The sequence below is a fragment of the Anolis sagrei genome, chromosome Y, assembly GCF_037176765.1.
Source record: "Anolis sagrei isolate rAnoSag1 chromosome Y, rAnoSag1.mat, whole genome shotgun sequence".
NCBI classification, from domain to species: domain Eukaryota; kingdom Metazoa; phylum Chordata; class Lepidosauria; order Squamata; family Dactyloidae; genus Anolis; species Anolis sagrei.
In genome coordinates this window covers 77,939,211-77,954,773 of record NC_090035.1, presented here as the reverse complement: position 1 = coordinate 77,954,773, position 15,563 = coordinate 77,939,211, and the positions used below count along the sequence as shown (strand labels likewise).

The following is a 15,563-nucleotide window of genomic DNA, read 5'->3' as shown; positions in this document are numbered from 1 at the left end:
AGATGAAAGGAAGCGAGAAAGAAGGTAAGATGAAAGGATGGATGGACAAAAGAAAGATGAAAGGAAAGAACGGTGGAAGAAAAGAAGAAGGGAAAAGGAAAGGAGGAAGGAAGGAAAGAAAGAAGAAAGAAAGGATGAAAGGAAAGGAAGAAAAGAAAAGAAGAAATGAGGAAGGGAAGAAAGGAAGGAAGGAAGAAAGAAAGAAAGGAAGGAAGGAATGAAAGGAAGGAAAGAAGGAAGGAAGAAAACAAAGAAGAAAGGAAAGAAAGAAAAAGAAAGAGAAATGAGGAAGGGGGAAAGGAAGAAAGAGAGGGATGAAAGGAAGGAACAAAGAAAGAAGAAAGGAAAAAAGAAGGAAGGAAAGAAAAAGAAAGAGAAATGAGGGAGGGAAGGAAGACAGAAAGAGAAGGAAGGAAGGAAGGAAGGAAGGAAGGAAGGAAGGAAGGAAGAAGGAAGGAAAAAAAGGAAGGAAAGAAAAAAGAGAAATGAGGGAGGGAGGAAAGGAAGAAAGAAAGAGAAGGATGAAAGGAAGGAGAAAAGAAAGAAGGAAGGAAAGAAAAAGAAAGAGAAAAGAGGGAGGGGGAAAGGAAGATAGCGAGGGATAAAAGGAAGGATAAAAGAAGGAAGGAAGAAAACAAAGAAGGAAGGAAGGAAAAAAGAAAGAGAAACGAGGGAGGGAAGGAGGGAAGAAAGAGAAGGATGGATGGATGGATGGATGGAAGGAAGGAAGGAAGGAAGGAAGGAAGGAAGGAAGGAAGGAAGGAGGAAAGCAAGCAAGGAAGGAAACGCAAGCGCCTCTTTACCGCTTTTTGGAAACTGCACGCATCTTTCCGGATTTCCTTCCTTCTGCAAGAAGCATGTTATCGAGCGACGGAGGGATTGAATTAAGCCTGGATTTGGGGTTGCAAAGGAGCACCCCTTTGCTCCCATATTGGAATATACGGTGGCCCAATGGGTAGGAAGCAATTTGTGATGGAGATTGTAGTTTCCAAGGGTCTCGTAGGTGTGAAATGGGGATGATATTGCATCGATGGCCAAAGGAAGGAACCAACATCACCTTCTCATCTTCCGTTTATTAGAAATCTTAGATGGCAAATATATACATAACAGTGATGATAATGCAAGCGCGGGCCAACTTGGGCCCTCCAGGTGTTTTGGACTACAACTCCCACAATTCCTAACAGCCTACCGGCTGTTAGGAATTGTGGGAGTTGTAGTCCAAAACACCTGGAGGGCCCAAGTTGGCCCGTGCTTAAATGGGTGGCGGTCCGGTGTATTTCAGCATAAGGTGGAACGACTTTGCAAAGCTGTTCTCTTGCAGACAGGTGGTTTTGGAGAAAGGGAACGAAAAAGGGCCGGCGAAGAAGAAGAGAAGCAACACGAACGACAAGAAGAAGAACAACAACAACAACATCTTTGCTTTGTTCCAAACAGGAATGGTTTTTGGAGACTGGACGATGGAGAAGTCCACACAAGGACCTGGGTTGTACCTGGAACGAGAGCGTAGAAACAAATGAAAAATAGACCTTGGCATTTGGGAGTTGTAGTTGCTGGGATTTATAGTTCGCCTACAATCAAAGAGCGTTCTGAACCCCACCAACGATGGAATTGAACCAAACTTGGCACACAGAACTCCAATGACGAACGGAAAATACTAGAAGGGTTTGGTGGGCATTGACCTTGAGTTTGGGAGTTGTAGTTCAGCTACATCCAGAGAGCACTGTGGACTCAAACAAGGATGGATCTGGACCAAACTTGGCACAAATACTAAATATGTCCAAATGTGAACACCAGTGGAGTTTGGGGGAAATAGACCTTGACATTTGGGAGTTGTAGTTGCTGGGATTTATAGTTCACCTACAATCAAAGAGCATTCTGAGCTCCACCAATGATGAAATTGAACCGAACTTGGCACACAGAACTCCAATGACTAACAGAAAATACTAGAAGGGTTTAGTGGGCATTGATCTTGAGTTTAGGAGTTGTAGTTCACCTACATCCAGAGAGTACTGTGGACTCGAACAATGATGGATCTGAACCAAACTTGGCACAAATACTCAATATGTCCAAATGTGAACACTGGTGGAGTTTGGGGGGAAATGATTTTGTCATTTGGGAGTTGTAGTTGTTGGGATTTGTAGTTCACCTACAATCAAAGAGCATTTTGAACTCCACCAGCAATAGTATTGGGCCAAACTTCCCACACAATGGCAAGGAAAAACTACGAAAACTACATGACAAATTCGAATTCGGTTCTTCATAAATCAGAAATGACTTGAAAGCACCGAACAAGAATTGCTGCGAGTCAGAACATGGTAATAATGGGCTTTTTTCGGAGGACTAAAACTCCCCGAACCTTCTAAACTTGTTATAAAGAGAATGCAAGCGGCACAAATACATTAACAGCTCTGACAAGATGCAATAAAAGGCAATTTAGCCGGTTTATTTTTAGCCTGGTCTCTTTTGTATATCTATCCATTCATTCTCAATCCCTTTCTTAAATCTCGGATTTCTTGAAAATCCATCAGAAAATTAGCATTTAATCCCAGTGTAGCATTGCATTTTCCCTCTGGGATGAGTCATATTCAGTACAGATGGAGAAGTTGCCTCGCATGTTGCCTTGGCCAGCAAAAGGTGCATCTACACTATAGAATTAATCCACATTACTACCACTTGAACTTCTATGGCTCAGCGCGGTGGGATTCTGCACTCTTTGGCAGAGGTAGGTCAAGACCTTGCAAAACTGCAACTCCCAGGATTCTGTAGCATGAATGTGGAGCCAAACTGCATTAATTCTATAGTGCAGATGCACCCATAATCCTTGCAAAACTAGAACTCCCAGGATTCTGTAGCATTAAAGTGATGTCAATGATGCATTCACAGACCTTGCAAAACCACAAGTCCCAGGATCCCACAGCATTAAAGTGGTGCCAACGATGCATCCACAAGCCTTGCAAAACTATAATTCCAAGGATTCCATAGCATTTTAATGGTACCAACGATGCTGCCACAGACCTTACAAAACTACAACTCCCAGGATTCTATAGCATTAAAGGGGTGTCAATGATGCATTCACAGATCTTGTAAAACTACAACTCCTAGGATTCCATAGCAATAAAGTGATGCCAAAGATGTAGCCACAGACCTTGCAAAACTACAACTCCCAGGATTCCATAGCATTAAAGTGGCACCAACGATGCATTCACAGATCTTGCAAAACCGCAACTCCTGGGATTCCATAGCATTTCAGTGGTACCAATGATGCAGCTACAGACCTTGCAAAACTACAACTCCCAGGATTCCATAGCATTAAAGGGGTGCCAACGAGGCATTCACAGGTCTTGAAAAACTACAGTTCCCAGGATTCCATAGCATTAAAGTGATGCCAACAATGCAGCCACAGACCTTACAAAACTGCAACTCCCAGGATTCAATAGTATTAAAGTGGTACCAACGATGCAGCCACAGACCTTGCAAAACTACAACTCCCAGGATTCCTAGTATTAAAGTGGTGCCAACGATGCATTCACAGGTCTTGCAAAACTACAACTCCCAGGATTCCATAGTATTAAAGTGGTGCCAACGATGCACAGACCTTGCAATACTACAACTCCTGTGATTCCATAACATTAAAGTGGTGCCAACAATGCATTCACAGGCCTTGCAAAACTACAATTCCCAGGATCCCATAGCGCTAAAGTAGTGCCAATGCTGCATTCCCAGATCTTGCAAAGTTACTAATTCCAGGATTCCATAGCATTAAAGTGGTGCCTACGATGCATCCACAGACCTTGCAAAACTACAACTCCTGGGATTCCATAGCATTTCAGTGGTACCAACGATGCATCCACAGACCTTACAAAACTACAATTCCCAGGATTCCATAGCATTTTAGTGGAACCAATGATGCAGCCGCAGACCTTGCAAAACTACAACTCCTGGGATTCCATAGCATTAAAGCGGTGCCAACGATGCATTCACAGACCTTGCAAAACTACTACTCCCAGGATTCCATAGCATTAAAGTGATGCCAAACTGCATTAAATGTACAGTGTGCAAACTTGGGCCCTCCAGGTGTTTTGGACTACAACTCCCACAATTCCTAACAGCCTGCCGGCTGTTAGGAATTGTGGGAGTTGTAGTCCAAAACACCTGGAGGGCCAAAGTGGTCTAGAAGCACCTGGAAATATCAGCGTTTTTGCAACACAAAGGATATGGATCAGAGGCCTGTGTTTGCACCAAACGTCTGAACCGATTGTAGTTCTCTTCCTTCCTTCCTTCCTTCCTGCCCGCTCTGGGCATCTCCTGACCCTCGTCCGCCCTCTCCTTCTGTCTCCTCCATCATCTTCTGGCCTTTTACGCTTCGCCGGTTTGCTGAGCAGGAGATGCCGCCCTGGAAACAAAAGCCCTTCCTCCAAACAAACAACCCGATCTGTCAAGGCAAACCTTGCATTTGCATCCTTTCCCATGTTCGTGCCTTTCGACCAGTCTAGCATTGCAAAAGACCGAAGAGGAAAATGATCTAGAGTCAGCTTTCTGAAGGTTTTGGTGCACAATTTTGGATGGCTATCTGCCGGGAACGTTTTTATGGTGTCTCGCATGGCGGAAAAGGGTTGGACTCCCCTTTATGAAGATTTTGGGGCACAATTTTGGATGGCCATCTATCAGGAAGAGTTTTGTGGTGTCTCACGTGGTGGAAAAGAGTTGGACTTCCCTTTATGAAGGTTTTGATGCAGAGCCATGGATGGCCATCTGCCAGGAAGGGTTTGGCGGTGTCTCGCATGGCGGAAAAGGGTTGGACCCCCTTTATGAAGGTTTTGATGCACAATTTTGGATGGCCATCTGTCAGGAAGGGTTTGGTGGTGTCTCACATGGCGGAAAAGGGTTGGACTCCCCTTTATGAAGGTTTTGGTGCATAATTTTGGATGGCCATCTGCTGGGAAGGGTTTGGTGGTGTCTCGAATGACGGAAAAGGGTTGGACTCCCCTTTATGAAGGTTTTGATGCATAATTTTGGATGGCCATCTGCCGGGAAGGGTTTGGTGGTGTCTCGAATGACGGAAAAGGGTTGGACTCCCCTTTATGAAGGTTTTGATGCATAATTTTGGATGGCCATCTGTCGGGAAGGGTTTGGTGGTGTCTCGCATGGCGAAAAAGGGTTGGACTCCCCTTTATGAAGGTTTTGGGGCACAATTTTGGATGGCCATCTGTCAGGAAGGGTTTGGTGCTGTCTCGAATGGTGGAAAAGGGTTGGACTCCCCTTTAACCCTGCCGGGAAGGGTTTGGTGGTGTCTCGCATGGAGGAAAAGAGTTGGACTCCCCTTTATGAATGTTTTGATGCAGAGGTTTGGATGGCCATCTGTCAGGAAGGGTTTGATGGTGTCTCGCATGACAGAAAAGGGTTGGACTCCCATTTATGAAGGTTTTGATGCAGAGGTTTGGATGGCCATCTGCCGGGAAGGGTTTGATGGTGTCTCGCACAGCAGGATAGAGTTGGACTGGATAGCCTTTGGGGGGTCCCTTCCATCTGAGGATGTGTTTTCTTCCCCAGGGGCTTTTAAGCAGAGACTGGATGGCCATCTGTTGGGAAGGCTTGGATTGTATCTTCCTACATGAAAGAAGGCTGGATTGGATAGCCTTTGGGGGTCCCTTCCAACTCTAGTGAAATATAGACTAGCTGGGAATATGGTTGAGTCTTTTTCTCAGGAGGCTTTTAAGCAGAGGTTGAGTGGCCATCTGTCAGGAGGGCTTTGATTGTGGCTTTCTGCATGACAGAAATGGGTCAGACCGGGTATCCTTTGGAAATCCTTTTCCAGTCTTGTGAAATATATATAAATACCCGGGAATGTGGAGTCTCTTTCTCAGGAGGTTTTTAAGCAGAGCCTGGATGGCCATCTGTTAGGTGAGCTTGTATTGTATCTTCCTACACAGAAAGAAAGGGGTTGGACTAGATAGCCTTTGGGGATCCCTTCCAATCTTAGTGAAATATAGATTTCCTGAAATAATAATAATTATTATTATTATTATTATTATTAATATTAATATTAATATTAATTTGAATTTTATTTTTTGTTTTATTATTTATTTTATTATTTTTATTATTATTTTATTATTTTATTTTATTTTATTATTTTATTATTATTATTATTATTATTATTACCTCACTTTATCTCTCCCGAAGGAGATTCAAATAGAGTCAAGTCTCTATTTGAAAGGTTGTTAAGCAGAGGCTGGATGGTCATCTGTCAGGAAGGGTTTGATGGTGTTTGGCATGGCAGAATACAGTTAGACTAGATATCCTTTGGGGATCCCTACCAATCTTAGTGAAATATAGATTTCCTGAAATAATAATAATAACAATTTATTATTTTATTTTTATTATTTTATTATTTTATTATTTTTTATTATTTTTTATTTATTTTATTATTATTATTACTTTATTTTATTATTATTTATTTTATTATTTTACTATTATTTATTATTATTATTATTATTATTATTATTATTATTAATTACCTCACTTTATCTCTCCTAAAGGAGATTCAAATAGGCTCAAGTCTCTATTTGAGAGGTTTTTAAGCAGAGGCTGGATGGTCATCTGTCAAGAAGGGTTTGATGACGTGTTACATGGCAGAATAGAGTTAGGCTAGATAACCTTTAGAGATCCCTTCCAATTCTAGTGAAATATAGACAACTTGGAGGTGTGTTTCCTTCTCCAGAGGTTTTTAAGCAGAGGCTGGATGGCCATCTGTCGGGAGGGCTTTGATTGTGCCTTCCTGCATAGAATAATGGGGTTGGACTAGATGACCTTTGCTGAAAAAAGGGCACCTTACTGGGATCTGTACGCATTATTCGCCGACACATCACACAGCCCTAGACACTTGGGAAGGGTCCGACGTGTGATCCAATACAACAGCCAGCAGAGTCTCACTTCCACATTGTTGGATCATCAAGTGTCTAGACGTCATCGGGGTTTGTGAAAATATTAGAACAAGCCAGCAGAGTGACCTTGTTTGTTGTCTACTCATCTTGTTGTGTACCAATGGTGTCTTATCCATTTCATGGGCGAAATATTGAAGGCAAAGGCTCTTACCCCTTTCCTACGGCGATGGCGATTTCCGCAGGCCGGGCGCCGGGCGATTTCTCCCTGGAGATCTGGGAACAGATGCACAAAAGGAGCGGAAATTAGACATTAGTCTCTTCCCATCTCCATCTGAAATGCTGCTTCACGGCACCGCGAGGGAGACAGCCAGGCACTGAGGACACCATGGCCTGAGTCTCCGCTTTGCATGTGGTGAAATGGATGGGTGGGGAAAAATAGGATCCAAATCATCATCATCATCATCATCATCATCATCATCATCATCCCCTCCACAAATGCTGACATCAAAAGCATTTCAATCCACTTTAAAATCTGGAACGATGCAAACATTAAAACGATGCAAACAGAATTGAATATCAATTATATATTTTAAAATCCCAGTTAAAATCCATAAAATTATTATTATTATTATTATTATTACATATTATTATTATTATTATAGATATACATTATTATTATTATTACAAATACAAGCTTTTATTGATACATATTATTATTATTATTATTGATTATTATTACTATTATTATTGATACAAATAACTACTACTAATGGATACATATTATTAATATTATGGATACATATTATCATTACTACTACTACTATGCATACACATTATTATTATTATTATTATTATTATTGATATAAATTACTACTACTAATGGATACATATTATTATTATTATGGATACATATTATCATTACTACTACTACTAATGATATATATTGTTATTATTATTATTATGGATACATATTATTATTATTATTATGGATACATATTATCATTACTACTATTACTATGGATACACATTATTATTATTATTGATACAAATAACTACTACTATTAATGGATACATATTATTATTATGGATACATATTATTGTTGTTGTTGTTACAGATACGAATTATTATTATTATTACTATTACTACTATGGATACACGTTATTGTTATTATTATTGAAACAAATTACTACCACTACTAATGGATATATTATTATTATTATTATTATTATTATGGATACATATTATCATTACTACTATTACTACTATGGATATACATTATTATTATTATTATTGTTACAGATACAAATTATTACTACTACTACTACTATGGATACACATTATTATTATTATTACTATTGATACAAATTATTATTATTACTACTACTAGTATGGATACACATTATTATTATTATTGATACAAATTACTACTACTACTATGGATACATATTATTATTATTATTATTATTGATATATATTATTACTACTAGTAGTATAGATACACATTATTACGTTGTTGTTGTTGTTACAGAAACAAATAATTATTATTACTACTACTACTATGAATAAACATTATTATTATTATTATTATTATTATTATTGATACAAATTACTACTACTACTAATGGATACATATTATTATTATTATTATTATTATTATGGATACATATTATCATTACTACTAGTAGTATGGATACACATTATTACTGTTGTTGTTACAGAAACAAATTAGTATTATTACTACTACTACTATGGATACACATTATTATTATTATTATTATTATTATTACTGATACAAATTACTACTACTGCTAATGGATACATATTATTATTATTATTAATGCATATTATCATTACTACTACTATGGATACACATTATTATTATTATTATTGTTAACGATACAAATTATTATTATTATTTCTACTATTATGGATACACATTATTATTATTATTATTATTATTATTATTGATACAAATTACTACTACTACTACTACTATGGATACATATTATTATGTATGACAACGAGATCCAACAGCTAATTAACAAGAAAAGGAAAGCCTTCCAAACATGGCAGAGAGACATCAACTGTGCTGTTAAGAAAAAGATCTACGCCAGCACAAAAGTTGAGATCCAAAGAAGAACAAGAGAACTCAAGAACATCTGGTGGACAAAGAAGGCTGAAGAAATCCAACACCTGGCAGATACCCATGATGCTCAGGGATTTTTCAAAGCCACAACGGTCATCTATGAACCAAGAAAGCATGGCATACAGCCTCTCCGCTCATCGGATGTAACCAAACTTCTGAAGGACAAAAAATCAATTGCACTACGTTGGAAAGAACACTACCAAAGCCTCCTGAGTTGCAGCTCCAATGTGGCCGAAGAGGTCCTCTCACAAATCCCGCAACAACAAACCAGGGATGAGCTTGCAGCACTGCCTAGTTTGGAAAAAGTCAGCAATGCCATCAGCCAACAAAAAAATAACAAAGCCAGCGGACCTGATGGGATCCCTGCTGAAATCTTTAAAGAGGGAGGACCTGAGCTGACACACCAACTCCACCAGCTCATAGAAAAAGTGTGGGTGACCGAGAAAATCCCAGCAGACTTCAAGGATGCCACCATCATCACCCTCTCCAAAAAGGGGGAAAGAACAGACTGCGGAAACTATCGAGGTATCTCCCTTCTAACCTCCGCTGGGAAAATCCTCGCAAGAATCCTTGCAAACTACCCAGAGGCGGCCCTAGGTAATTTTCAACTGTAAGCAAACAGTATTTTGGCGCCCCCTCCCCCCAATATATATATATCAACCAATATATATCAACCAATCATTGATATATATTTTCTGTTCGTCGTGGGAGTTCTGTGTGCCATGTTTGGTTCAATTCCATCATTGGTGGAGTTCAGAATGCTCTTTGATTGTAGGTGAACTATACATATCTGTCAAGGCAAACCTTGCATTTGCATCCTTTTCCATGTTCGTGACTTTTGACCAGTCTAGCCTTGCAAAAGACCGAAGAGGAAAACGATTTAGAGTCAGCTTTCTGATGGTTTTGGTGCACAATTTTGGATGGCCATCTGTCAGGAAGAGTTTTGTGGTGTCTCATGTGGCGGAAAAGGGTTGGACTCCCCTTTATGAAGGTTTTGATGCACAATTTTGGATGGCCATCTGTCAGGAAGGGTTTGGTGGTGTCTCGAATGGCGGAAAAGGGTTGGACTCCCATTTATGAAGGTTTTGGGGAACAATTTTGGATGGTCATCTGTCGGGAAGGGTTTGGTGGTGTCTCGAATGGCGGAAAAGGGTTGGACTCCCCTTTATGAAAGTTTTGGTGCACAATTTTGGATGGCCATCTGCCAGGAAGGTTTTTATGGTGTCTCGCATGGCGGAAAAGGGTTCGACTCCCATTTATGAAGGCTTTGGGGCACAATTTTGGATGGCCACCTGTCGGGAAGGGTTTGGTGGTGTCTCGCATGGCGGAAAAGGGTTGGACTCCCATTTATGAAGGTTTTTATACATCCCAGTAACTACACTTGCCGCACTTGCTCCCTTGCCTGGCCCGCTTTGGGTCCGGAGGTGTGCCTGAAGACCCCGGCGTGTGCACCAAAAGTCACCTCTTCTCCTGACTTTCTCCTCAGCCATTGGGACCAAAAGAGAGAGAGAGAGAGGTGGACATGCCCACCTTTCCTGAAGGTAGGCACAAAAACAAAGGAGGGAGCGGAGGTGGGAGATACCTCCAGCCGGAGGGGCTCTCTCTCTCTCTCTCTTTCTCTCTCTCTCTTGGTACCGATGGCTGAAGAGAAGGTCAGGTTAAGAGGCGACTTTTGGTGCGCACACTGGGGTCTTCAGACACGCCTCTGGACCTGAAGCGGACCAGGTGCAGCGGCTCCGCCACTTGGCCCACCCGTGGATTGGGGAGAGGAGAGGAGGCGGGGGGAGCGCTGGTGGATCGGGAAAGGGAGCCAGTCATGAGGAAGGGATTGAACGTGGAGAACGATTGAGCGCCGGCTCTGCTCGCGCACCCGGTGGCCGGGTGGAGCAGGAACGAGAGGGGCTCAAGGGCCCGGCCCTTTGGGAAGAGGATCGCCCGGCAGCGAGGCAAGAAAGCCGAGGCTCCCCCCGGACTGCTAGGGCTGTTGTGAGCTGAGGGGGCGCTCCTCAAGTGGCGGTCGAGGGGCATTTACAGAGGCACCTCTGCACCCCTGGCAAAAAAAGTGTTCTGCGACCGCTTACTTCGCGTAATGGACGAGCCGTCCCTGGGCGCTCCTCAAGGGGTGGTCGAGGGGCATTTACAGAGGCGCCTCTGCGCCCCTGGCAAAAAAAGTGTTCTGCGACTGCTTACTTCGCGCAATGGACGAGCCGTCCCTGGGCGCTCCTCAAGGGGTGGTCGAGGGGCATTTACAGAGGCGCCTCTGCGCCCCTGGCAAAAAAAGTGTTCTGCGACTGCTTACTTCGCGCAATGGACGAGCCGTCCCTGGGCGCTCCTCTAGGGGTGGTCGAGGGGCATTTACAGAGGCGCCTCTGCGCCCCTGGCAAAAAAAGTGTTCTGCGACTGCTTACTTCGCGTAATGGACGAGCCGTCCCTGGGCGCTCCTCAAGGGGTGGTCGAGGGGCATTTACAGAGGCGCCTCTGCGCCCCTGGCAAAAAAAGTGTTCTGCGACTGCTTACTTCGCGTAATGGACGAGCCGTCCCTGGGCGCTCCTCAAGGGGTGGTCGAGGGGCATTTACAGAGGCGCCTCTGCGCCCCTGGCAAAAAAAGTGTTCTGCGACTGCTTACTTCGCGCAATGGACGAGCCGTCCCTGGGCGCTCCTCTAGGGGTGGTCGAGGGGCATTTACAGAGGCGCCTCTGCGCCCCTGGCAAAAAAAGTGTTCTGCGACTGCTTACTTCGCGTAATGGACGAGCCGTCCCTGGGCGCTCCTCAAGGGGTGGTCGAGGGGCATTTACAGAGGCGCCTCTGCGCCCCTGGCAAAAAAAGTGTTCTGCGACTGCTTACTTCGCGTAATGGACGAGCCGTCCCTGGGCGCTCCTCAAGGGGTGGTCGAGGGGCATTTACAGAGGCGCCTCTGCGCCCCTGGCAAAAAAAGTGTTCTGCGACTGCTTACTTCGCGCAATGGACGAGCCGTCCCTGGGCGCTCCTCTAGGGGTGGTCGAGGGGCATTTACAGAGGCACCTCTGCACCCCTGGCAAAAAAAAGTGTTCTGCGACTTCTTACTTCGCGTAATAGACGAGCCGCCCCTGCTTCTGCCCCTCTCAGAAGACACCCTCCCAAAATCCCAGAACGGCTTCCACCCCTCCAGAGGAACCGTGGACATGATCTTCACTGCACGACAGCTCCAAGAAAAAGGCAGGGAACCAAATCAACCTCTGTACATAGCATTCATTGACCTTGCAAAGGCATTCGACACAGTGAATCGCAGCGCTCTCTGGACCATCCTCCAAAAACTGGACACAGGATTATTATTCCAGGTGAGGTTTGGCCAAAAGAGAAGCGAGCGGGACTATGACTTCCCTCAATCCAGACACTATACTCTTACTGATGCAGTCTAGAATCACATTGGCCTTTTTAGTTGCTGCATCACACTCTTAACTCACGTTCATCTTGGGCTCTACTAAAACCCTTGGGTCCCTTTCATGTGTGCTGCTTTCAAGCCAGGTGTCAGCCATCCTATAGTCAGGTTGCATCCTGGGGTCTTACCTGGCCGTTGCTCGCCAAACCAGGTGAGGAGGTGACGATGGATTTGGCTTTCTTTTTTGCCTGCTGTTGCTTTTCTTGGTGCTCAGTTGCTGAGGACTGCATTGGAAGATTCCCTTTGGCAGATGGAGGAGCGGACGGGCACGTTGCAGCATCCTACAGAAGGAGCAAAAAGGTTATTACTGCAAAGGTGAGGCTACTATAATTATACGTTTTTATACTTCTAGTAGCCCTTCTGGAGTGGATCTGCACCAACAGTCTTAGGCAGAGCTTGCAAAACTACAACTCCCAGGGCTCCATAGCATTGAGCCGTGGTAGTTCAAGTAGTGTCAAACTGCATTAAGTCTATTAAGTCTGTGTAGATGCATCCAAAGTCTATGGAAACATACTCATTACTTTCTCTAAGGTGCAACAAGATCCCTTTGCATACTTGGTCTATTCATTTGTATTATCCCAGAACTAGTTAAGATAGCAATATAATATTCATATGATGATGATGATGATTATTATTATTATTGGTATTGGTATTGTTCTTCTTATTCCTATCATTGTTATGTTAGCGTTAGCAGGTTTAAGTCTCATTTGGCAGAGAAAAGTAGGGTATACATACAAATAATAATAATATTAGTGATAATATAACAATATAATAACAATATATTGTGTTAATCTATTATAATAATCCAGTATAATAATAGTCATATAACAATATAGTAATAATATATTATTTTAATCTATTATAATAATCTAATATAACAATCTATATTAATAGTCATGTAACAATATTATAATAATATATTATGTTAATCTATTATAATAATCTAATAAAATAATCTATAATAATAGTCATATAACAATATAGTAATAATATATGATGGCAGTCTATTATAATAATCTAATCTAATAATCTATAATAATAATAATAACAGTAATATAATAATATAGTAATAATATATTATGGCAATCTATTATAATAATCTAATCTAATAATCTATAATAATAATAACAGTAATATAATAATATAGTGATAATATAGTATGGTAATATAGATCTATTATAATAATCTAATATAACAATCTATATTAATAGTCATAACAATATAGTAATAATATATGATAGTAATCTAATCTAATAAGATGCAATAGTCATATAACAATATAATAAGGATATATGATAGTAATCTATTATAATAATCTAATACAATAATCTATAATAATAGTCACATAACGATATAATAAGAATATATGATGGTAGTCTATTATAATAATCTAATATAACAAACTATATTAATAGTCATGTAACAATATTATAATAATATATTATGTTAATCTATTATAATAATCTATAATAATAGTAATATAACAATATAGTAATAATATATGATGGCAGTCTATTATAATAATCTAATCTAATAATCTATAATAATAATAACAGTAATATAATAATATAGTAATAATATATTATGGTAATCTATTATAATAATCTAATAATCTCTAATAATAGTAATATAACAATATAGTAATAATATATTGTGATAATATATTCTAATAATCTAATCTAATGATCAATAATAATAATAATAGTAATGTAATAATATAATAATAATATATTATGGTAATCTATTATAATAATCCAATATAATAATCTATAATAATAGTAATATAACAATATAGCAATAATATATTGTGATAATCTAATATAATAATCTGATATACTAATCTATAATAATAGCAATATAGCAATATAATAATAATATATGATGGTAGTCTATTATAATAATCTAATATAACAATCTATATTAATAGTCATATAACAATATAATAATAATATATTATGTTAATCTAATAATCTAATCTAATAAATAATAATAATTGTAATATAATAATATAGTAATAATATATTATGGTAATCCATTATAATAATCTAATCTAATAATCTCTACAATAATAGTAATATAACAATATAGTAATAATATATTGTGATAATCTAATATAATAATCTGATATACTAATCTATAATAATAGCAATATAGCAATATAATAATATGATGGTAGTCTATTATAATAATCTAATATAACAATCTATATTAATAGTCATGTAACAATATATTAATAATATATTACGTTAATCTATTATAATAATCTAATAAAATAATCTATAATAGTAGTTATATAACAATATAGTAATAATATATGATGGCAGTCTATTATAATAATCTAATCTAATAATCTATAATAATAGTAATATAACAATATAATAATATATTGTGATAATATATTCTAATAATCTAATCTAATAATCAATAATCAATAATAATAGTAATATAATAATATAATAATAATATATTATGGTAATCTATAATAATAATAATAACAACAACAACGAAATCCAGCATATAGATCTCGTTTGCTGTGACATACTGTGCTTTTGTATCAATTATTATTATTATTATTATTATTATTATTATTATTATTATTTCCCGCATGGACACTGATTCAACTGAGAGCAATTGAAGGAAAGGGAAATGTTTGCACCAAAAACAAAACAGACTTAATCATTAACTAGTGTGATACTGCTAAAGCACGTCAACATTACTCTTGAATAATAATAAAAATAATGGAAGCTCAGTCGAAACTCCTGAAATATCAATTTCTGAAACCTTGGAAGGAGGGAACAAAATCCAAGATAGTGCAGAAAGAATTTGCATGCAAACCCATGAATATGCAGATAAAATAGGAAACGGTAGGGACTTCTTCCCTTTCGGGAGAATCCCTAAAATGCTCACTTGTTGCTGCATCTCCGCCTCCAATTCTTGGCAATTCTGTCCCAGCCAAGACTTGATCCGTTCGGGGTCAAATCCAACCGGTTCAATGAGATGGAAGCCTTTTTCTTTCTCCAATGTCCATTTTGGGGGTTGCTGGCACCCCTCAAATGCTTCCCAAGAAAGCGACTTCCCTACCAAAGGAAAATAAAAGTTAAATTCCACATTAAACTA

At 39.5% G+C, this 15,563-nt stretch overlaps 1 protein-coding gene across 1 annotated transcript in view; it reads right to left on the bottom strand.

Moving 5' to 3' along the window:
* Positions 1-1,190: 1,190 nt before the first annotated feature.
* LOC132781408 (nesprin-2-like) overlaps positions 1,191-15,563 on the bottom strand; it is a 49,025-nt gene continuing 34,652 nt past the window's right edge. Inside the window, exons 10-13 of the mRNA XM_067462263.1 lie at positions 15,354-15,523; positions 12,575-12,727; positions 7,093-7,154; positions 1,191-1,490 (exon numbers count right to left, since the gene is read on the bottom strand). Coding sequence (XP_067318364.1) covers positions 1,253-1,490; positions 7,093-7,154; positions 12,575-12,727; positions 15,354-15,523 — 623 coding nt within the window. The 3' untranslated portion in view covers positions 1,191-1,252. The remainder of the gene's footprint in view (positions 1,491-7,092; positions 7,155-12,574; positions 12,728-15,353; positions 15,524-15,563) is intronic.